The 23,276-nt window shown below is 35.5% G+C and overlaps 1 protein-coding gene across 1 annotated transcript in view; it reads left to right on the top strand.

The window, feature by feature from the left end:
* MICU3 (mitochondrial calcium uptake family member 3) overlaps positions 1-23,276 on the top strand; it is an 83,094-nt gene that overhangs the window by 31,115 nt on the left and 28,703 nt on the right. The window contains exons 4-8 of the mRNA XM_040966018.1: positions 6,276-6,354; positions 8,504-8,551; positions 12,062-12,144; positions 15,192-15,263; positions 19,026-19,064. Of these exons, the coding sequence (XP_040821952.1) occupies positions 6,276-6,354; positions 8,504-8,551; positions 12,062-12,144; positions 15,192-15,263; positions 19,026-19,064 (321 nt within the window). The remainder of the gene's footprint in view (positions 1-6,275; positions 6,355-8,503; positions 8,552-12,061; positions 12,145-15,191; positions 15,264-19,025; positions 19,065-23,276) is intronic.

Here is a 23,276-nt window from a genome sequence, read left to right as displayed (position 1 = left end):
AATGGTAAAATAAATTACATTATTTCAGGATACTTTCATATAAAACTAAGAAATGATTAATGTAAAATATAAGCTATCTAGGAGAGGCTCAATAAATCATAGAAATTGCTTCTGATGTTCTATTTTTTAACTTAATTATTTCTGCTTTTAAATTGTACATATACTTAATTTGTATTTTCATATGTATGATAGACTTCATTTTAAAAAAAGAATAAAAGAGCAACAACAAAGCAAAGAAACTCTTTAACTAGTTACAGGTAATCCTCCAAAATTTTCCAGCAAATGTTAAATTTATTTGTGAAACTTTAGAGGCGTTCTCTTTACAACGCTATATAGAACTGATATATCTTCTAGTACAGTTGTTCCCCTGCATTTTATTTTATTTTACTTTAAGATTTTTTTATTTTATTGGAAAAGCAGATTTAGAGAGAAAGATCTCCCATCTGCTGGCTCACTCCCCAAATGACCATAATGGCAGAGCCAAGCTGATCTGAAGCCAGGAGCCAGGAGTCTCCTCTCGTTCTCCCTTATGGGCTCAGGCCCCATAGCTTTGGATTATCCTGAGGCCACAAGCAGGAAGCTGGATAGGAAGTGGAGCAGCTGGCACTCAAACTGGCACACATATGTCATCCTGGTATGTACAAAGGGAGGATTAGCCAGTTGAGCCATTGTGCCGGACCCTTCCCTGCATTTCAAACCAATTGTGAGCTCCTACTTTTTCTTTACGTAGTACCACAGAGCCACCTTAAACAACAGATATTTATTTATTTTTTTTTTTACAGTTCTGGAGGATAGAAGTAGTAGAATATAAACAGATTTATTGCTGGATGTAAGATCAGTGGATCAAAATTAATTGCCTCTATATCAACAATAGCAATTAAAAACTATCAAAAAGATACATTCTGCAATACTTAAGAATTGTTAAGAACTTAAAAGTGCATCTAAATAGATGTTAATAAGTTACATTTAATGATAAGAGTAAATAGATTATCATGGTCCTTGATGTAACAGCCTATTTCATAAGTATATGTGTTTCCTACAGAATTATTTATAAGCTCAGAAAATTCAATAAATTTTAAAAATTCATCTTGCTGAGTAAAGGTCCCAAAATGTCTAAGATAATTGGGAACATGTAAGAGAAAAGAAAAATAAAACATTAAAATGGAACAAACTAATCTGATACATAGATACTAATAATAGGATTATAATAAATAAAATATTTTATCATTACAAATATTTATTAAGAATCTAAGACAATTTAATTTTGAATCCAAAAATAGATTCAAGCCTACGTGGGAAGATCTGTAACTCACTGGAGAGGGCCTGGCACTGCGGCGCAGAGGGTTAAACCACTACACTCACCATCACATATGGGTGTTGGTTCAGGTCCCAGCTGCTCCAGTTCTGATCCAGCTCCCTGCTAATGTGCCTGGAGAACCAACAGAACATGGCCTAGTATTTTAGTCCCTGCCACTCATGTGCAAATCCCACCTACTCACCTGTTACACCTGTTTAGGGAATGAACTAGCAGATGGACGACCTCTTTCTCATTTTTTTAAAAATAAATTTATTTGTATTAGAAAGGCAGATTGACAGACAAAGCTTTCGTCTGCTACTTCACTCCTGAAATGGTCACAATGGCCAGAGCTGAGCTGATCCGAAGTCAGGAGCCAGGAGCTTCTTTCAGTTCTCCCACATGGGTGTAGGGTCCTGAGGCTTTGGACCAGCCTCTACTGCTTTTTCAGGCCACAAGCAGGGAGCTGGTTGAAAGGTGGAGCAGCCAGGACACAAATTGTTGCCCATATGGAATGCTGGTGCTCTTGCAGGTAGAGGAATGGTCAGTTGAGCCAGTGCTCCAGACCCTGTCTCTTCATTTCTCTGTCGTTCTGCCTCACAAATAAATAGATAAGTATTCAAAAAAAATCACTGGAGAAAAAATCAGCTGTAATTCAGTCATAAATATTATAATAATAGTTTCCATGTTGGGGTGTTTGGCTTAAGTGGGCAAGCCACTGGTTAGTATAGTATCTATGTTCAAATCCCAGCTTCCTGCTGACGTATACCGTGTGAAGCAATGGGTGATGGCAAAGTACCTGAGTCCTGGCAACTAACATGGGAGACCCACACTGAGCAATCAGATATCAACTTCGGCTTGGCTCAGATAAAACCATTGCAGGCATCTGGGGAGTTAGCCAGCAGAGAGAAGCTCTTTCTTTTGTTTGTTCTCTCTGCCTTTCAGATGTAATGAAATGAAATAAAAGTACAGTGATGTGAAGTAAAATAAAATCTTTTATTTATTTTTTTCCCTATGAGTCAGTGAAGAATTTAATAAAATAAACCATTTTGAAGAAATGAAAATACAAACAAAAATATCAGAATATCCATGAGTTGCAGCAAAAACAATATTAAAAGGGCTATTGATCTTAAAATTTGCATGAATATTGCCTTATATCAGAGAGAAATATGGTATTTGTCCTTTAGGGATTGACTTACTTCACTGGGCATAATGGTCTCTTGTTGGGACCATCTGGTTGCAAATGGTAGAATTTCATTCTTTTTAATGGCAGTACAATATTTATAAGGAAGGTAAAATTATGTTTAAATTCACCAACATATGCAAAAGCTTGCTTTGAATGGATTAAGTTCTTATCTGTGACAAAAATTCTTGAAGAATAAAAACAAAGATGAGGAATATGACAACACAAAAGGATTTTTGGCAAATTATACTAATAAACATTAAAGCTTGCAATAGCAAACATTAATGTCAGCCATTAAGTAAATCTTAAAAAAAACTTTTTTGTTTTCAGGTGAATGAAATATTGATACAGTCAGTATAAATAATATCTCTTTTAGGTCTATAATGTCATAAGGTTTGTGAAGAGAACTACTGTTAACAGACAACTATTGTATTGCCATTCAAATGAAAATGGAAATAATGGAATATTAAGAATAAGGAAACAATATTTGTAGCAACAGCAAAGTATTTTGTAGAGAATTCAAATAAAAATTTCAAGTAAAACTGAAGTATAGCTCATTCTCAGATTATAATTAATTTTTCTTTTCTATTGTTAACTAATTTTACCCTTAGGAGATTAATATAGTAAACAAGTAATATATACTTAACTAACCTATCCCCTCAAATGCTTACAGCAGTGGGGGCAGAGGAGTACCTATAGCCAGAAACCAAGAACTCAGTGCACCTGTGGCAGAAACCGAGCTTTGGCCATCACCACCGGCTCCCAGGGTGTGCATTAGCAGGCAGTTGGAATCAGGAGCTGGAGCTGGAGCTTAGCATTGAACCCAGTTATTCTCATATGGTACATAGGTGACTTGACTGGTTCTTACTGCCAGGGCAAAAGCTTGCCCCTAATGATCTAACTTTTTGGCCTTATTTCTTTAAGAAAATTGTGTTAATCTTTTGAAAGGCAGTTAGAAAGAGTCAGAAATTGAATTTTATCCAGAAATATTTATTTGGTCCCCGTTAGTAATAATGTAGCATGCTGCTAACACGTAGCACACCCAGCATTAGAGTCATGCTGCACTGCTTTACAGGCGCAGATCACACAGGACTGCCTTCATGTCTCAGCTGCAGCGCTTGGGAGACTTCAGGCTGCCTGCCTTTCAGAATGTACTGGCTACAAATCCAGGGGAGTCCCACACCCTCCTGTTCTAACTCCTAGAACAAGTAGAGAACTCCTCAAAGTGCTATACTTAGGAATTTTTAAGTGTTTCTTTTCTTTTCTTTTTATTTGAGAAAGAGACAGTGAGAGAGAACAGAGGGATCTTCAGTCTACTGATTCACTCCCCAACTTGCCTACAACAAGCCAGGACTGAGTAGGGCTTAACCCAGGATCCCCCACAATGGCAGCAGGGACTCAGCTACCCGAGTCAAGGCTTGCTGCCTTCCACACCTGCAGTAGCAGGGAGCTGGATCGGAAGATGAGGAGCTGGGACCAAAACTATTCCCTCTGATATGGAATGCAGGCATCTGAGTAGTGTTGTAGCCGCTGGGCCAAACTCCTACTCCAGGGCTACACTGTAGTCTTACTGAAAAGAATTTAGAACTAATTGAGAGAAGAAAACACGCAAAAGTTAGCTTCGAGTTTTCAGTCTCAAGCTCTAAGTGAATTTAACATGCAATAGATTAAAGTGGGTAACATGGAAATAGTTAAAGTGGATAAAAGGTAAGTTAATATTTATACAACATAAATGGCATAGATCAAGTCGTACAAAATTATTCAAATATTTTTAAATTTTTTACTCCAACAAAAATATTTCAGTAAATATCGAAGCTTTTCATCATTATTCATACCTGGGTTCTCACCTCTGTGCCACTGCTGTTCCAGACAGACATTACTATCGCCTGATGCCGGTAGGCGCTTAGAATGCAGTTATGACATTTTCAAGAAAATGCATGCAAAAGCGTATGCAAGTTCAGGAAATCCATAAGTCCTTAAACATGCTGCTCCTGCTTTTGGTTTTCCAGTGACTACAGTATTTTTATGCTAGCACAGCTTCGCAAAGATGGTCTGTAAATATCACAGGACATTTTTAGGTTCAACTGTATCAGAAAAAGTTGGTTTGGTCTTAAGTGTTTCCTAAATTTGAATATACATTAAAAATGACATAGAGACCTTTTTAAAAATGCAAACTCTGGTTCAGCTGGTGTGGAATAGGAACTAAGAGTGCTTCTCTTACAGGATCTCACATGATTTTCAGACTTCCAGGAACCAGACTTTGAATAAATGAGACCTTATCTAAATATAGAAATGGTTTATGTGGTTTTAAAATGTATTACCGGGCCCGGCGCAATAGTGTAGTGGTTTAAGTCCTCGCCTTGCACACACCGGGATCCCATATGGGCGCTGGTTCTAATCCCAGCAGCTCCCTGGCTGTGGCCTGGGAAAGCAGTCCAGGATGGCTCAAAGCCTTGGAACCCTACACTCATGTGGGAGACTCGGAAGAGCTCCTGGCTCTTGGCTTCGGATCGGCGCAGCACTGGCCATTGCGGTCACTTGGGGAGTGAATCATCAGATGGAAGATCTTTCTCTCTGTCTCTCCTCCTCTCTATATATCTGCTTTCCCAATAAAAATTAAATGATAAAAAATAAAAATAATAAAATGTATTACCACTAGCAGAGTATTTATTTCAAATTGTAAGATTAAGTCCTTTAATCATTTTTCTTCACAATTAACCAAAATACAGTTTTCACTTAATTATTTTTAACAATGTACCCAGAGCAAATTACAGTTGATTTAGTGCATCAACCATAATTCAAATGTTTATAGTCTTATGCAATTTCCTGCCAAAAGTGATAGTTTGATTTAAAAAATAAAGAAAGAAAACAAAAAGTAAAACAACAACAAAAAACCCTGGCTCAGGAGCAGTTAAAGTTTGCGTTTTTTGCTGAATATTTTGTTTTGTTTTAGTAATAGATTAAGTCTTCACCTATGGTGCCAGCATCCTGTATTGGTAGTGGCTTAAGGTCCTTGCTGCTTCACTTTCCATATAGCTTCCTGCTCATGTACCTGGGAAAGCAGTGGAGAATGGTTCAAGTCCTTAGGGCCATGCAGCCACGTGGGAGACTGGAAGAAGCTCCATGTTCCTGGCTTCAGGCTGGCCCAGCTCCAAGGCAATGCAGTTGTGACCCAGCAGGCAGAAGATTGCTGTGTCTCTCCTATTTGTGAATCTGCCTTTCAGAAAGAAAGAAGTAAATATTTTAAAAGTAGAGTAAAGAAAAGTTTGAAATAGTGTTCACTAACTCAATACCCCTGTCCTTCCACTATATCTGATGTCATCATTCTTTGAATCACTGTTAAAATGTTCTTCATTCCTTCTTCATATACTCTTTTGGTGGTTTATTTCTTCTACTCAAAACCTCAGGAAACAAAGCAGAGTCATGAAACCAAGTGATCATCTCAGATCATTTCCTTAATTACGAAATTAAACTTTTCCTGCAGCTTTCAGGAATCTGTTTATAACTGACTGTAGCACTTACACTGATCATCTTGAATACACTCCTCCAATATTAAATTTATCTGAAATTTTGGGTAGCTCCAGTTGAATTTCATATAGCATCTTTTTTATTTTGGTTTTGGAATGTGAACAATATTGGATTTTGTGGTTAATGAACCACAGATAACACAGCAGGATAGATTTTGCCATGTTTCAGGTCTTGAATATGAAAAAATTTTGCATAAATGCTGAAGTATGTTTTAATCTATTTTATAAGTAGTGTTTAACCTATTCAGCATTATGATATTTTCCATTTCAGGAATTAAATCAAATGCTCTCAGAAACACCACCAGTTTGGAAAGGGTCATCAAAATTGTTTCGAAATCTTAAAGAAAGAGGTAAGTTCTCCTATTATGTACTCATGTTGACACTAAATTATTCATACTATAAATATATACACATATGTATATTATCATTATACCTAAAATAAAATTATTATGTATAAATAAAGTGAAATAAAATTTAAGATTCAGCTGTTTGAGTTACTGTTTGCTGCCTTCAAGGGTATTCATTAGCAGGAAGCTGGATTGGAAGCATAGCTAGAACTCAAGCCCAGACACTCCAATATGGATTGTGGGCCTCCTCAACGGCATCTTAACTGTGGTACCAAATGCCTGTACCTAAAAATTAATTTTGAAATGCATATATTTATCTCCTTAAAATATTATTTAACAAGAGAATATTATGTGGTATTTTTTAAAGTGATATACAACATTTATAAAAATATGTATTTCATAGGCTGAGTTACACCTAACTATATTTATAGAATGCTGTGGGAATTAAGTGTTCTAATGCTTTTGAAGAATTTCACTTAAAATTGTCTTTTGGCTGAATTTGTAAAAAAAAAAAAAATCTAGTTGAGAGCAGGCATTTAGGCAGCAGCTAAAACAACACGCACTACACTGGCGGCCTGGGTGTGATACCCCCCCTCTGGGCACTGAATCTAGTTTGCCAACAGTGCAGATGCTTGGATTCAGCAGCTGATCGCTTAAACTAGTTGGGGCCCTTTCATCCATATGAGAGACCCGCATAGCGTTCCCAGCTCCCGGCAGAAGTCCCGGTACAGTCCCAGCCATCCCACACATCCCAGGGAGTCCAGCAGTGGACAGGAACTCACCTGCTCCCTCCTTCTGCCTATCAAGTTTTTTTTTTCAAAGAAGTCTAGTTGTCTATCTTATTCAGTCTTAAAGACTGCATTTTGTATGCTTAACGTTTATTTTAATTTTTGATTTTGAGTGAACTTAATTAAAAGATTAGTCTAACAGTTATTCAATTTTGTAATTGGCAGGTATTAAGAATCTAAAGTTTAATTTTAGCACTCTATTCTCCTTTCCTGTGAATTAATTTCTATAGATCTGTGCTACCAGGATAATCATGATCGGGGCTGTCACAGTTAAATAATTCTTGACAATCATATAAACAATGTATGGTAGTTATTACAGATTCTTTATGTTTAGCAGCATCTCCTGTGTATTCTACAAGTTAATTAGCAGTCAGTAAGATAAGAGGACAAAAAGCTCATTTTGGAATTCCATTTCCTTTTATTCCTCCTTGATTTGTGTGTGTATGTATGGGAGGGATCCCTACAAAATCAGAGTTTTGTATCTTTATATATATATATAGAAAATTCCAGATTCATTCTCCCATAACATTCAGGGAAATCAACCAGAACTATCTGTCTCTGGGTCACAATATTCTAGAACAAACAAAAGAAGGGAATGCTTTCAGGGCCTCCTGGATTGTTGCCTTCATCTCTCTAACAAACTGCCTGACGGTGAATTCTCTTCTCTTTGTTCAGTAGAAGAAGGGTAGCCTCAAAGAACAAAGACCAAAAAGAGCTTTAAAGTACATGATCTGATTATTTAAAGACTTTTTACCTTTTTACTGAAACATCAGATGAATTTGAAATAGATATAAATATTGTGGGCTTTTTCCTAGCTCTAATTGTCTCATTATTTACTTGGAAAATCAGCTTAGCCATTAACCTTAGTTTTGGCTGTCATGTCCAGGAGCAAAATATTGTAGTATCAAAATGTATATACATTTAATTCCAAATAAACTGCTAAAGTTTGTAAACATGGACTGTTGAGAATCTAGGATGCAACACACAGAAAGTGTAAGCTATTTACTTAAAAAGTTCTTACCACAATAAGCAGAGTTAACCAGTTTGGGATTTTTAATTTTGTTAAACTTATACTTTAAAGACTCATAGCAACAAGTTAAACTATACACATAATTTTGTTTCTTTCCCCAATATATATTAGAGCACTGCTAGAAATTTTGTTTGGGTTTCTATAGAGATGTGTAGAACAATTAAAATTAATTTTGCTGGTTTTGCTATGATTTTATAATGATTTAGTCTCATTTAAAATATTAGTATTCTTTATTCATAGTACTCATAGTATTTAGTACTGTTAGAATATTTTATTTTGATAAACATGAAAATAAAGTAATATTTTCTAAAATAACATACTATTTTTCTCCCAGGTGTGATTTCTTACACAGAATATCTGTTTCTTTTATGCATTTTAACAAGTAAGTGTACTCATCAAACATATTTCTAGATACAGTTTTCTTTTTTATACCAGAATCCTGGAAAACAGATCTTTCTTACAGTCTCTTACTAATGAAGATAACATTCGGTGTGCCCTTATTGGTCTGCAAAACTCATATCCAGATACGTACTGAGTACTGGCATGAGTAAGAAACTCGAGTATTGTGGCTTATGTTTTAGTTATAAAATACTTATGGACTGTAGATTTATTATCACATATCAGCTTTTTGGTTTTAATCTACATGAGAGGCCAAGTGTCAGGACATGCAATAGTTTGTAGATTTCCTAAGGCATTTACTTGTATTCTGCAAGAGCAGCAAGAGAGAATGAATTTAGCTAGTGAATCAATCATCCTCATCCTGAAACGTCTTTGTTATTCTGTTCCCTCATATGCCACAGTTCTTATGAAATATGCACACTGCTAAAAGCTTCAGTTGTCTTAACAGAGGATATTACATGTTACCGTCTACTGTTTATAGCTGCTTGTCCTTTCAGTTCCGTTCCCTGAGTTCCTGTCTCAGAGCTGGGAACTTCCTCTTCCCTCTGCTGTCCATGCTTTTCCACATGATTCTTATGATAAACATCGTTCAGAAATGCTGTCAAATGTGAGGACTTAGCAAAGTTTGTTTGATCCTTGTCTATAAAAGGGTTCCCTTTCCTGTTTCTCACTTTCCAGTGTTTTATTTTCTTCATAATACTTCAGCTGTTTGACAAGTGTTCACATGCCCCCGCCTGTCTCTGCACATTAGAATGCAAGGCTGAGAATGGCAAAGATTTTACCTTTTGTCTGAGACAAAACAAAACAAAAGAACCTAAAATGATTTCCAGCTATGGAGATAGTGGGACCATAGAGAAATCAGAATATCAGTAAAATTCTCATTAGAAGTTAATCTCAAAATACCTTATACTTCTGTGATCATTGAATCCAGGCCATATCGTTACTCTTCATTTAGTAATAAATGCCGTTTACTCCTGTGGCAAGAAGTTTTGTTGAGTGTGTTGTTTTTGTTCACACGTGTGTTTCACAATATCTTATTTTTACTTTTGATCTATTTTTTTCCTTCTGTACTTAAAACTGAAATGCAAGTGCTGAAGAACAAGTATAATGCATTTAGAAATGGGGTTTCCTGAGGTTCCTGCAGTCCAGAAGCCCGTAGTGATGGTTTAAGTCCAATCAGTGAGTGCTCAAATGAGAAATAGAGTGGGTACCAAGGAATATCACAGTAAGTTGTCGAAAAGTTACTTCTGTAACTTTGTCTTGTTAGCCAGAACAACTTTGGATACAGAATAAAGTTAAAAAGTACCAAAATTAGCAGAATAGTAAGCAAGAATAGGAACATTACTGATTAGGAAAGCCATTTGTTGAGATGGACAGGGTATAGGAAAAAGGTATATATAGAGAGAAATTTGTGCTTACTACAAAAAATGAGGCTCTTTGGATTCTGTGAAATTTCAGGTTTTTTTTTTTTAAGTCTTATTTCTTTTTATTGAAAAGACAGATTTACAGAGAGGAGAGACAGATCCTGTAACTGCTGGTTCACTCTCCAAGTGGTTGCAGTGGCCAGAGCTGAGCCTATCTGAAGCTATGACCCAGGAACTTGTTCCAGTCTCCCATGCAGGTGCAGAGTCCCAGGCTTTGGGCTATCCACTGCTTTCCCAGGTCATAGGCAGGGAGCTGGATGGGAAGTGGAGCAGCTGGGACACAAACCAGTGCCTGTATGGAATCCTGGCATATGCAAGGCATGGCTGTAGCCACTATGCTATTGTGCTGGGCCCTCTGTGAAATTTTCTTTGGAGTTCAGGATTCATCTATGGAAGTGTCTGAGGAGCTTCCGCTGATAATCAATGGAATATTGAGTATATTAGAACCAAGAAAAATGTGAAAAGATAATAGGCAGGAGGTGGGCTACATATCTGTAAGTCTATAGGTTTCCCTTTACGTATTACTACTTTATTTTCCCTTCCAGAATAGATAAGGTGTAACAAATATTTTATATATATTCAAGATCTTTGAAAGTTGATTGTGAGAGATGGTATGTATTCTTATTTCTCTCTCGAGTGAATGGTGATGAAAAATTATGTACCTAAAATACGTGCAAAAATTGAGTCTACATAGGGAATTTTCAGACAGCTGTTACTGGTTCAGAAAGTAGGGCTTCTATTTTGCCAAGTTTAAGATTTTACAACAGATAATAGCAAGTTTGTCTGGGATGGGGAGGGTTGGTGGAGGGGTTTCTTTAGAAATTTGTTGGTCAGACCCGGCGGCGTGGCCTAGGGGCTAAAGTCCTTGCCTTGAACGTGCCTGGGATCCCATGTGGGCACTGGTTCTAATCCCAGCAGCTCCACTTCCCATCCAGCTCCCTGCGTGTGGCCTGGGAAAGCAGTGGAGGACGGCCCAAAGCCTTGGGACCATGCACCCATGTGGGAGACCTGGAAAAGAAGTTCCTGGTTCCCAGCTTCGGATCGTTGCACTCACTTGGGGAGTGAATCATTGGACGGAAGATCTTCCTCTCTGTCTCTCCTCCTCTCTGTATATCTGACTTTGTAATAAAAATAAATGAATCTTTTTTTTAAAAAAAAGAAATTTGTTGGTTATCTCAAATGAAAATGGTCAGATGTTTTGCGAAAGGCTTTAAACACTGAGTTCCTCTTTGAAGGACACTTTCAAGTTTTCTTTGTGCTCTAGAGGTGGAAATAGGAAAGAGATTTAACCTCATTTCAAATTTCCTATTAAAGCAGTTTGTAGTATATGAGTCTTTCTTTTCCAGAAAAGCAACTGTGCTTTGTATTTTGGAGGAAATTAGGGATTATACTTGCACACTTTATTTTTTTATATGCCTATTTTTAATCCTCTAGAAGTCTAAGCCTAAACCCAGACAATACTCTTGAAATAGGCAATTTTTCATTGGTCATTTCACATATAACTCCCAGTGGTAAGAACTGATCCATTAATCTCATTTTAAATTTGTTTTCTTCCACTCTAAAAATATGGGAAATATTTCAAATGTTGTAAGCTGATTTTTTTCTTAAACAAACTGATATACTTCGGGTAAGAAAAAGAATGTGTATTTTTAGAAGAAAAGTAGATAAATTTTTGAGTGATATGCAACAAATATCACACAGATACTTTTAAATTTTATTATTTTATTTCTATTGTGCTATATGAGGGAACCTCAAAAGGTTGATGGAACAAATATAGTTTAAAATAGCTTTTTTTCACTATAAATGTTTTTGAAATCCACACATAGGAGTTTTTAAAATAATATACATTCTCTGTGAACTTTTTGAACATTCCTTGTAAGTAAAGCAGAAATATGGTACTTCTATGTAGCTTTCATTATATTTAATAGTATCGTATTGCTTTCAAATTTTTTATTAAAAATTATTTCTGGGCAGCATATAAATAACTTTGTAACTGACACATTTTATACTGTAAAATATAGTGGTTTTTGTTTGTTTCACTAATAATTTCTCTATTTTTTTTCTGGCAGAGCCACATGCTGGTTTTAGAATAGCTTTCAACATGTTTGACACGGATGGCAATGAGATGGTAGATAAAAAGGAGTTTTTGGTGGTATGTATCTTCTGTGTTGTATCTGGTCAGTAATTAAATACTGCTTACATGTGTTTATGCATCATTAGGATTTTGATATTTACATTATACAAGTATAAATTATATTTATTGCATAGAGATGATTATATTAGGGTAGGGTGTGGTGGCACAACAGCTTAACCTGCTGCTTGGCTTGATTTGCATCCAGTTAGAGTGCTTGGAATCAACTACTAACTCTGATTTTCATCCAGGGTTCTGCTAAAGAGCACCCAAAGAGGGAGCAAATGATGCCTTAAATATTGGGTCCCTGCCACCCATTTGGAGATCTAGAAGGAGTTCTTGGCTGCTGGCTTTGACCTGGCTCAAATTGAGCTGCTGTAAACATTTAGACTCTGAACCACTTGATTGAAGATATATCTCCCCCTCTCTCTCTCTTTAAAATACAAATAAAAAAATAAACATTTACAGAGGAATATGTTGACTTATAGCCAACTTGGACATGTAAAAATGTGTCAGTTATTTTCTACTAAGTTGGTAACAGGTAATCCTGAGATTGCATCTTCTCAGCATTCATTCCCTGCCATAACAGCCACCAAGTCACAACATTGCCATACGAAATTTTCTTCTTCTGTGTAAATTCTATACATATGTTACCCTTTTCCTCCACTCACTACTTCCTTATGTTCCAGTCTTGTCCCCACTTTCCTTTTCCTTCTTTTTTTGAAACAAGGGCTGAGAGTATTCTTCATTTTTTCTCTCTCTTTTTAAAAAAATCAATGTAGCTGCTAAATTTACAGCATCTTTAGCTGTGCATTCAACTTTCCACCTTCCTTTCCAGAACTTTTTCTTAACTCATATATTCTGCATTTGTTCCTCTGATAAAATACATGTTCTGGTTTTTGTCCAAAATATGTTAGTATTTATTTATTCCTTTAGAGTATCAATATCTACCCTTAGCATTTAGGTTCAAAACTTTTTTCAATGTTCTCTGCCATTTTTTTTAACAGAATTTGACTCCTGAATCCATGCATGGTGCTTAAATCCCAAACTCATAAATTATAGGTACTAGATAGTAGAAATGTAAACCATTTATGTTGTTGAGGAAGTGAGTAAGTGAGAAGTCCTTAGGCCATTGCCTGATTTGTGCTCAGAAAGGAATGCTGACAAGAGGATTGTTATTGTAAAGCCAAGTTGAGCCTCACTTGGCAGCTTACTGTGTGATAATTCCTCCACACACAGTCTGCTTCTGACTTTACCAGACAGCGAAACCAAAGCAGCCCGTTCATATTTGGAAAGTGAACCAAGGCAATGATGAGCCAAAAACATCTTCTTTTCTTCTTAAGTAGCTACTCTTAGATGTTGTGTTACAGTGATGAAAGCAGTAAGAAGCAGAAGACACATAAAAAGTCATGTTTTTTGGGTTTTTTTTGTTTTGTTTTGTTTTTTTGTAACATAGCCATTGAAATTCCCTCAGAATGCCTTTTGAGGAAGTTTGTACTTCCATAAGTTGCTAAAACACAAAAGGAATCTATGAGGTCATTCTTTCCTGCTGTAGTAAAGAAAAATAAGAATCTAAAATTAATTTGGTCGATGAAAGGGAAAACAGCAGACTAGCTAATTGGGTTTATCAAAAAGCTTAAACTAACACCAGGTAACCCTTGCCCAGGGTGGAGAATGAGCCAAGCCATTGGCCCTGAAGCCTTTACTGTGCTGTCCTGCAAAATGATGGGAAGCTTTCCATTTTATTCCAGCAAATGGAGATACCCATATAGTCTATCATCCCATAATAGACAAGTTTAGTTTAACACATCTTTGTTTTGATAGTGTACATATGTATTTTTAGGAACTAGAAAGATGAAGATATTATTTAGATAATTTTGAATAGGTATTCTGTGTCAACACTGCCAAAGCCTACCACCACGGACTGAAGGATTAACTTAGGAATTCAGTCCATTGAAAGTTGCTGATGTGGATGTCTTGAAATGTTATCTGTGCATATAAGTGTTGGAAACAATCATACAGAACCTATTCGCCTCTACTTCAGCAAAAGCTGTCACTCATTTACAGTTGTCAACCCTGTTCAGTTTCTGTACTACCGCTTTATATGGGATGTTTATTGGTAGAGTTATTAAAACCAAGATGCAGAATTGGGATGTTATTTATGATAATCCTGTCTATATATAGTTACTATAATTCATGATTTTCACTACAATATGTAGAAATAATTTTGTGATTATGAAACTATTTGTATTTTAGAGTATATTTTAGCATGTTATATTTTATTTACTTTTGACTATAAAATGATTGAGTTAGCTGTCCAAATTATATAAAGGCAGTAAAGTTTCCAGAAAACCAATGGAGAGTTAGGATTAAGCTTCCACTTGTCAAGTTATAGATTTTAAAAATGAAACGAGCAAATTGAGCCCTGAGTGCATTAAGTGACCCTTTTAACAGAAGCTGAACTCAAAACAAAAGTGCTTGAGTTCTACCCCAATTCACTGAAACCCCAGGAGGCTTCATTTCCTTTTATATGTGTTCTTGGGCTACGTCTTTATGTCTCCAAGATAGAGTAATACTGTAACATTAATTATATTTAAATCGACTGGGAGTTTCTAGTATCAAAGAATCTGTTTTTTTGTTTATCTTGGAAGACATATTGAAATCTTGAGAGATGAGGCTTTTTTTTTTTAATTTTTTTTGTTTTTTTATTTCTATTGGAAAGTCAGATATACAGAGAAAAGGAGAGACAGAGAGGAAGAGCAGCCGGAGCTGCGCCAATCCGAAGCCAGGAGCCTGTAGGCTCTTCCAGGTCTCGCACATGGGTGCAGGGCCCCAAGGCTTTGGGTTGTCTTCTACTGCTTTCCAAGGCCACAAGCAGGGAGCTGGGTGGGAAGTGGGGCTGCTGGGATTATAACTGGCACCCATATGGGATCCAAGCCTGTGCAAGGTGAGGACTACCGTGCTGGGCCCATTTTGGTTTTCTTTTAAGAAAATTCCTGATACAGGGTATTTTCAGGTGCCCAAAAACTATTGTTGGGTATTTAATTCTAAATTGATATTCTTTTCAGCTTCAAGAGATATTTAGGAAAAAAAATGAAAAGAGAGAAACTAAAGGAGATGAAGAAAAGCGTGCAATGCTGGTAAGAATATTTTATAGTAATCTCAGGTGGGTTTCGTGAATGAGAATTATTTGTGTTAAGAAGAATTAACTATAGTTTGCAATTTTGGAACTGACCTTTTCCTGAAAACTTTCTGAAGTTTCCATGTAGAGAAATTACTTCAGTATTTATATGCATTAGTATCAGTATTTCTGTCAAATATTGATATCTTACATCTGTATTCATAATCATATTCATTATTCATTGAATCATTTCATTCATATTATTGTTATTTGTGAGATTTGAAGGGTATATCTTATAATAGATTGTTACAGATCATTATGCATATAAAGATTTAAAGGTGAATTGCAAAGATTTAATGATGTGAAGGATAGTGATAACATGAATGTTGAAATAAATATGAGGAAGTAACTTTTTCATTCTTAGAACTATTCATTATAGATTCTTTTGAGATGCATGATTTTTGTCATATTTTGAGGTTACAAGTAAACTGTATTTCTGTCTTACCAATTTTCTGTTTGTCGCAAGTATATCAGCCTGACTACAGGCCAGGTATGCATCCGATTAACAAGCAGACATGGAGACGTATAGCTTGGCCCTAAATTAGGTGGTTTACAAGCCTTTTCTCATTTCATCTACCCAACAATTCTCCTATCTGCAATTGTGAATGAGAAAACTAGTAAATGGAAAGGCTAAGTGTCTTCACCAATGTTACACAGTTATTGAATGGCAAAGTTATGATTTGAACCCACTTCTGGCCAACTTGAAAACCAGTGCTTTCATTCGCTATACTGTATCTTCATGTGCTATTTAGGAACCAGAAATACTAATATTTATATTTGCTGGCCTATAAATAATAGTTACTTCATTTGTAAATGAGTTTGCCTCTGTAGTAGTTTAATTGTTCTAAATGGATTTCAGGCATTTAACATCAGACAGGTGCAATGTATTTTATTGTTCCCTTTGTTCTAAGAATATGTATTAGAATTTTTTGTTGTTTTTTGGTTTTTAAATTTTTATTTATTTTTTATTAGAAGGTCAGATATACAGAGAGGAGGAGAGACAGAGAGGAAGATCTTCCATCCGATGATTAACTTCCCAAGCAGCCACAACGGCCAGAGCTGTGCCAATCCTTGACTGTTTTCCCAGGCCACAAGCAGGGAGCTGGATGGGAAGCAGAGCCGTCAGGATTAGAACCGGTGCCCATATGAGATCCCAGCACGTGCAAGACAAGGACTAGCTGCCAGGCTGCTGCACTGGGCCCTAGAATTTTTTAAAAACATGGATTCTCTGAAGCAGATGGCTGCTATAGTAAATTACAGTATATTTGTGAAATATATATTTATATTTTGTTCAGTAAAAACATTGTCAGGATTACAAAATGTATGATGCTTGATAGTTATTTAGCAATTACAAAATTCTTGATAGTTCTTGGATCATTCGCAGTATACTGCTGACAAGATATGGAAAACATTCTTGAAAAAAATCAAAAAGTTCATTGTAATTCTAACAAAGTATTGAAGGGGATGTTAATTCTACATTCAATTTTGATCTTATGGTTTTAAAATTATAATTAATAAATCCTATATGAATAGCTTTATTTTTTAGCAAGAAAGACTAGATAATTTAATACCTTCTTAAATGTTGTTGTCTATAGTTAATGTATTGAAATAGTTAAAAGTTATTTTAATTTGCAAAAATAACTGATTGGAGAAATAAATTATTAATGTTACTTAAGGAGGCTGAATTATGTTAATGAATGTACCTTAGTGATAAAATAGTATTTCCCTGGATGGAAGTGCAATTATTTTATTTAATACTTCTTTTAGAGAAATTAGAGATCTTCAAATAAAAATATAATTTAATTCTAAACACTAATATTTACTAATATATACACATCAAGTAATAAGGGGAGACAAAGAGAATATAATAGCAAATAATGCACACTAGGAAAAACTACAGTATCAACACAAAACATGGTCCTGGGCTTCATTGCAGCCAAAGTAAAGGAAATTTAGCAATGATTTAATGCAAATATTTTATGGTAGTGACATCATAATTTTGCTAACTTGATTCAATAAGGCAATAAGTACCCAAATACTCTAAATTGTATTCTGTGTGTATATATACACACACATAAATATGTGTGTGTGTGTTTTTTGAAAGGCAGAGTTACAGAGACAGAGTGACAGAGAGGTGTTCCATCCGCTGGTTCACCCCCCAGTTGCCTGCAACAGTTTGAGCTGGGCCAGTCAAGTCAGAGCTAAGAGCCTCTTTCAGGTCCATGTGGGTACAGGGACCCAAGTACTTGGACAGTCCTCCCTGATTTCCCAGATCATACGTAAGGTGCTGGATTGGAACAGAGCACCTGGGACACTAACCTGTTAAAGTAGTGCTTACTAAAGCCATTGATCTCCAAAGGGACCACAAAAATGTTTGTCTTATGTAATTTAAATAGTTCTCCTGAAATCTTATTTACATAATTTGACTTTCAGAACTAATCCTTAAAGCAATTCAGAAGTCATCTTTAGTTTAGTCTCTGATATCACAGAACTCCACAGCAATACAAGCAAATGCTTACTGCTATGTTTAATGAAGTGTATACTTAGTAATAATTTATTGTTGATACTAATTGTCAGCTAATGCAGATCTGAGAATCCTCCTGCAGAGGATTCTTTATTATGCCTGTTGGTGTTATCAAGGTGACTGAACAGATAATACTCTACATCTTTTTACAGTAGTTTGTTTTATTTAAAAACAATTAAAATTTAGCTTGTGCTGAAGCATGGGCCACATCTGAGACAGCATAGCACAGACTCAGGAGCCAGACTGTGAGGGTGTAAATATTAGCATTGCCATTCCTTACATAAGTGATTTTGAGCAAGGTCCTGGACCTCTCTGTGCCTCAGCTTTTTTTTTTTTTTCATTTCTGCAATAGGAATCAACAGTGTAATAATCATGGTGATTATTAGGAGGATAAATGATAAAATCTAAGGATACTTAATAGTATGTGGACTATAATAAAGAAACTCAACAAAGATCACTCAATAAAACTTGAAGTTCTGGTTTATTTACTAGAAGCACAAAGCTGCTTAAACTGAATATTAGCATACTCAAATCAGAACTAATTCAAAATGAAAGCTAACATGATTTACATACCAACATAAAACTGTGCCTCAAAGGAGAAGGGGATAATGGACATAAAATATCTTAGGGCACATCATGTGCTAAGCTCTCTGCTATGTCCAGTGTAAATTTACTACCATTGAGTCCTCCTTACAGACCTCTCAGGTAAGTATATCTTGTGTCCAGATGAGAAGTCAGTTTTGGAGGTGTTGGCTAACTTTCCTAATGTCACAGCGCAGACAGTTGCAGAACAAGGATCCAGTACAGGTCTCTCATTGCCATTTCCACTGCCATGCTGCCACATCTAGATTACCCCCATCCCATGTAAGATTGCTTAAGCATGTCTGACTGAAATTGCTTACTTACAAAAAAAATGTTTTACTCAAAGCAATAGTGCTATAAGAGTATTACTATGAAAATGGTTGAAATGAGCACAGATTCATTTAATGCTTAATTATGTAAGATTTTTAAAACTTTGCTACTCATCTTTAACATTTATCCCACTTGTATTGTGTGTGTGCTCTATAGAGAATGTAGCATAATGATTTACCCTTCCTAATTGATTATTTTGTCGTCTTTTTCCTTTTTTTCTTTTGCTATACTTGGGTTCATTCTGAAATGTGACACTTCATTTGGCCCCTTTGTGCTCTATGTCAGCGTCTTCAACTTTATGGATACCATTCTCCTACTAATAGTGTATGTACAATACTTTACATGTTCTTTATGTAGATAGCCCTCACCTGTTATAACTTATAATGTTTTCTGTTTCTATAAAGCTATATTTGCTATTTAGAATGTTTTGGGATTTACTGAATGCAACAAAGTGCAGCCAAGCTAGAATTTTACATTTCCTTCCTGGACTTGTGAGAAGACTAAAGCAGAGTTATTGTGTGTCTTACAACTTTAGATTAAAATAAGCCAAGCGTGAGCGAACACCCTGCCAGAGTAATGGAAAACCTCTATTTTTCAGCAGTGTCTGAAGAGCCGGATCCGAAGTGTAGAACCAATACTCGTGTTGTGCTCCTGCAGTAGAACACGAGTGGTACAGATCTTGATCTAGCCATCTGGCACGCAGCTTTTGTTCAATTCTCATACAGAATGAAATCATGGATACTTTTTCCCCCTTTTTTTAGTTTTTAGTGTTTCTCACATTTTTTCCTCTAAAACTTTGATTACCAGCTTGCTTTATCTGGGCCAAGATGCTACTTGGTATGTTCAACATGTCACAATGTCGTGTTACTTCTCAAAGAGAAATTATGATTCTTGTTGTGAAACAAATTCATACATGTAGGTTTCCAAATGTACTCTTCTAACGCTGAACTTTCTTCTTTCTTGAGAAAACCATAGCTTGCTGTTTAGCCCAGTTCATTAGTACTTAATATACTAAAATTGGGCCTTGGCCTGTCTGCGTGTAAATGAGCACAAATTATATAATTTCTCCTAGGATTCTCTGTCACCTAAAAGGGTACTCACAATGCAGAAACTGCACCTGGGAAGCTCTTGAATTCAGATGGTTCACTGTTACCCTGCTGAAAAGATTCTATTACTAGTGCATGGATCCAAAAGTACACATATACCTCCTTTTGGATAATCCCATTTCCAAACAATAAATGCTAATCCCTGTTCTGGGTGTGAACATATAGAGGAGATTGCTTTGTCATAAAGTAAACCTAAGATATTTTGCCTGGTAAGAAGGAATGGGATCCGTGTAGTTGAGTAATTGTTTTAATTCCTTAGAAGATATTTTTAGTTTATTTTGTAAAATCATCAGTTTCCTTTAAGTAAAGTCTATAATTTTCTTAATTTTTTTTTAGGTTCTTCTGTCAGTGATCTAAAATTTTATAAGAATGTATATGATTAAAACTCCATAGTGTATAAAGCCATATGCCCTGGGAAGTTTAATAAATGTTAAGAACATTTATGAATTTATGACTTCTTTTTCTATCTACTGTGTCATCATTGTTTAATCCATTTTCTATCTATGACAGTTCTTATTTTCCTTTAATCTTGTAAGTAATTTTCATATAAGATGGTTATATGCTTTGGAAAAAATGCTTCTCAAATTGTTTTTAATACAGCTTTACATCTAACTGTTTATACAAAGTGCAGTCATTAAGACATTAAGAGAATAATAAAAACAGACTTAATGTGGTAATTTGCTTATATTTATTTGATAAAATAAATATGTGACTTTTACATTTTATTATTGTTTTGTAGTCTTTATATTATTTTACTAGTGACAGCTTTTTCCATAGTAAAATGCATATTCTAAAGTACTGTAATTTGATGTTAGTTCTGTCTGCTCTTAAATGGACAACATGATTTTTCAACTTCCTTGGAAGTTTAGTCAATTTTATAAACTTTTATTCCCATAGAAGAAACTTTTAATTGAAAAGGGATCATTTACAAAAGTTGCAAACAAATTAAATTTAGATAAAAATTCAGCCAGTCTGAAAATACCACTGATGTAAGTGTACACACACACGTTAGTACGCTCTTATAAATTAACTAGCAATTATCTGCTGTCTTCTAGAGTTATGTATTAAAAATCGAGGTATACTATATTTTGAGTACAGATCATGGAGCTGAATATAACCTAAGAGATGCAAGGGTACTTCAAAAAAATTTGTGTTCTATCTGCCAGTTTGTTCTCCAAATATCCACAAGAGCCAGGACCTGACCAGGCTGAAGCCAGAAACTTGGAACCTACTCTGGCTCTCACGAGGGTAGCAGAGACCCAACTAATGGAGTCATCGTAAGCCTTCTGCCAATAGGCACATTAGCAAGTAGTGGATCTGAAGCAGAGGAGTGGGGTGACTCAACCCAGGAACCCCAATGTGAGATGTGGGTTGCACCTGTGTACCTACCTGCTGTTCCAATAACCACCACAGTGTGATTTTTTTAAGTACCCTAACTATCTAATAGTTGATTTTCTACATTGAGGGAGAAGGCCGTGGCCCTCCTTGGTTTTTCTACTGTTGAGCTAGAGATCCTGTGGCCTCTATATTAGTGAGTCAAAATTGAATCATTTTTACAGTAGACTCTGCCTATGTTCAGTTATTCCCTGCTACATTGTAAAATTTATCACAGTTTTGTATCCATAAAGACAATGTCCACCTTTATAATTCTGTTTAAAATAATCCTGATCCTTTTCTCATACAGCCAGCTCTTCTGTAGTAATGAAAAGAAACATAAAAATCTTTTTTAAAAAATAAGTAAGACAAGGGTCAAGCATATTTGATTCAGGCATACTTTTTCTGTGGCTTCTTAAAGATTATTCTCAATCACTCTAATTCCACTGCCATCAGAAAAACCTAGCCGTATTCATTCATCCTTGGTGTTCATCTGTCTTATTTTATGAACTAACACAGTGTTAATGTTCATAAATAATGTGTTTTTGAAAAGAGTGTGTTTTCTTAATTTTGTGCTGAAGGGTTGTAATATATATGAATATGCAGATTTCAAAAATTTTTGCACTGAAATAAACTTATCTTTTAACTCCACTTTCCATGAAATTCTTAAAGTAGCCTCATATATATTACTGCCTGTTATGAATTTTAGATCTTTTGTATCATTGTCCATGTTTTTGTGTTTTACCTGTCTTAATATTTTAAATTACATATAAAAATGATCAATTTGATAATTTTTATAGTATCTTAATTTCTGTTGTCTGTATAAGAATATAAACTATTTATATCTTCTTAGTAAATTGAGTCTTCTACTACATACTGCACCTGAATCTCCAGAAATGCTTTCACCTTCATATCTATTTAATTAATCAGAATAAATATGCTATTTTTATTTTAGTTAACATTAAATTTACTGTCATTTTAAAAAGTTTTCTCCTACAGTGATGATTTTTAAACATATTTTTGAGTTCGAAAATTGACTGCAAATACAGTGTAAATATGAAGTAAATGAATGTAAAATTTTAGACACCATATATATAAAGAAATACTGCAGGGCCCGGCGGTATGGCCTAGTGGCTAAGGTCCTCGCCTTGAATGGCCAGGATCCCATGTGGTCGCCGGTTCTAATCCCAGCAGCTCCACTTCTTCTCTGTCTCTCCTCCTCTCTGTATATCTGACTTTGTAATAAAAATAAAATAAATCTTTGGAAAATAAAAAAAGAAATACTGCAATCCCTTCAAGAAGTCTCTCTGTCAGTGCCCCCAGACAGGCTCCTCACTGTCCTTGGAAGGATAACGTGACTCTCACACACATCACTTGCGGCTGTGTTTTGCTGATTCTATCCTCAGCAGTGTAATTTAAGCTCACACAGTTTATACTTCATGTAAAAAGGAATCATATCATACAAAGTCTTGCTTCCATGTTATGATTGTCAAGTCCACCTGCATTGTTATAGTCAAGTCCTAGTTCATTCTCTTGTATTGCTATAAACAGTGGTTCTCAAACATTTGGTCGTGTTGTCCTCATTGTTGAAAACTGAGGATCCAAAAATCTGGCTGTAGAGGTTATAATTATTTTTATTTAGCATATTAGAAATATAAGTGGAGAATTTAAACATTTACTAAGTTGTTTTAAAACAATCAAATCCTTACATGTTAATGTAAACATTTTTATGAAAATTATAAATGTAGTGAGGAGAGTGATACTGCTTTACATTCTGTACAAGTCTCTTTAATGTCTGGTTTAGTGGAGGATAGCTCATCTCATAGTTGCTTTTGCATTCAGTCTGTTGCAGTATATTCCTTTGGCAAGAAACACTTGCAGTTTGCTCTGAGTGATAACCTCATTTGTTTCATTTTGAAAAGAAGGAAGGAAGGAAGGAAAGAAGGAAGGAAGGAAGGAAGGAAGGAAGGAAGGAAGGAAGGAAGGAAGGAAGGAAGGAAGGAAGGAAGGAAGAAAGGAAGGAAGGAAGGGAAAAATCTACCAAATACTGAACAAT

Source organism: Ochotona curzoniae, unplaced genomic scaffold (assembly GCF_017591425.1).
Source record: "Ochotona curzoniae isolate NIBS_2020 unplaced genomic scaffold, NIBS_Ocur_1.0 scaffold_4505, whole genome shotgun sequence".
NCBI lineage: Eukaryota > Metazoa > Chordata > Mammalia > Lagomorpha > Ochotonidae > Ochotona > Ochotona curzoniae.
The sequence above is the reverse complement of the archived record's forward strand: the minus strand, read 5'-3'. Positions and strand labels throughout refer to the sequence as shown.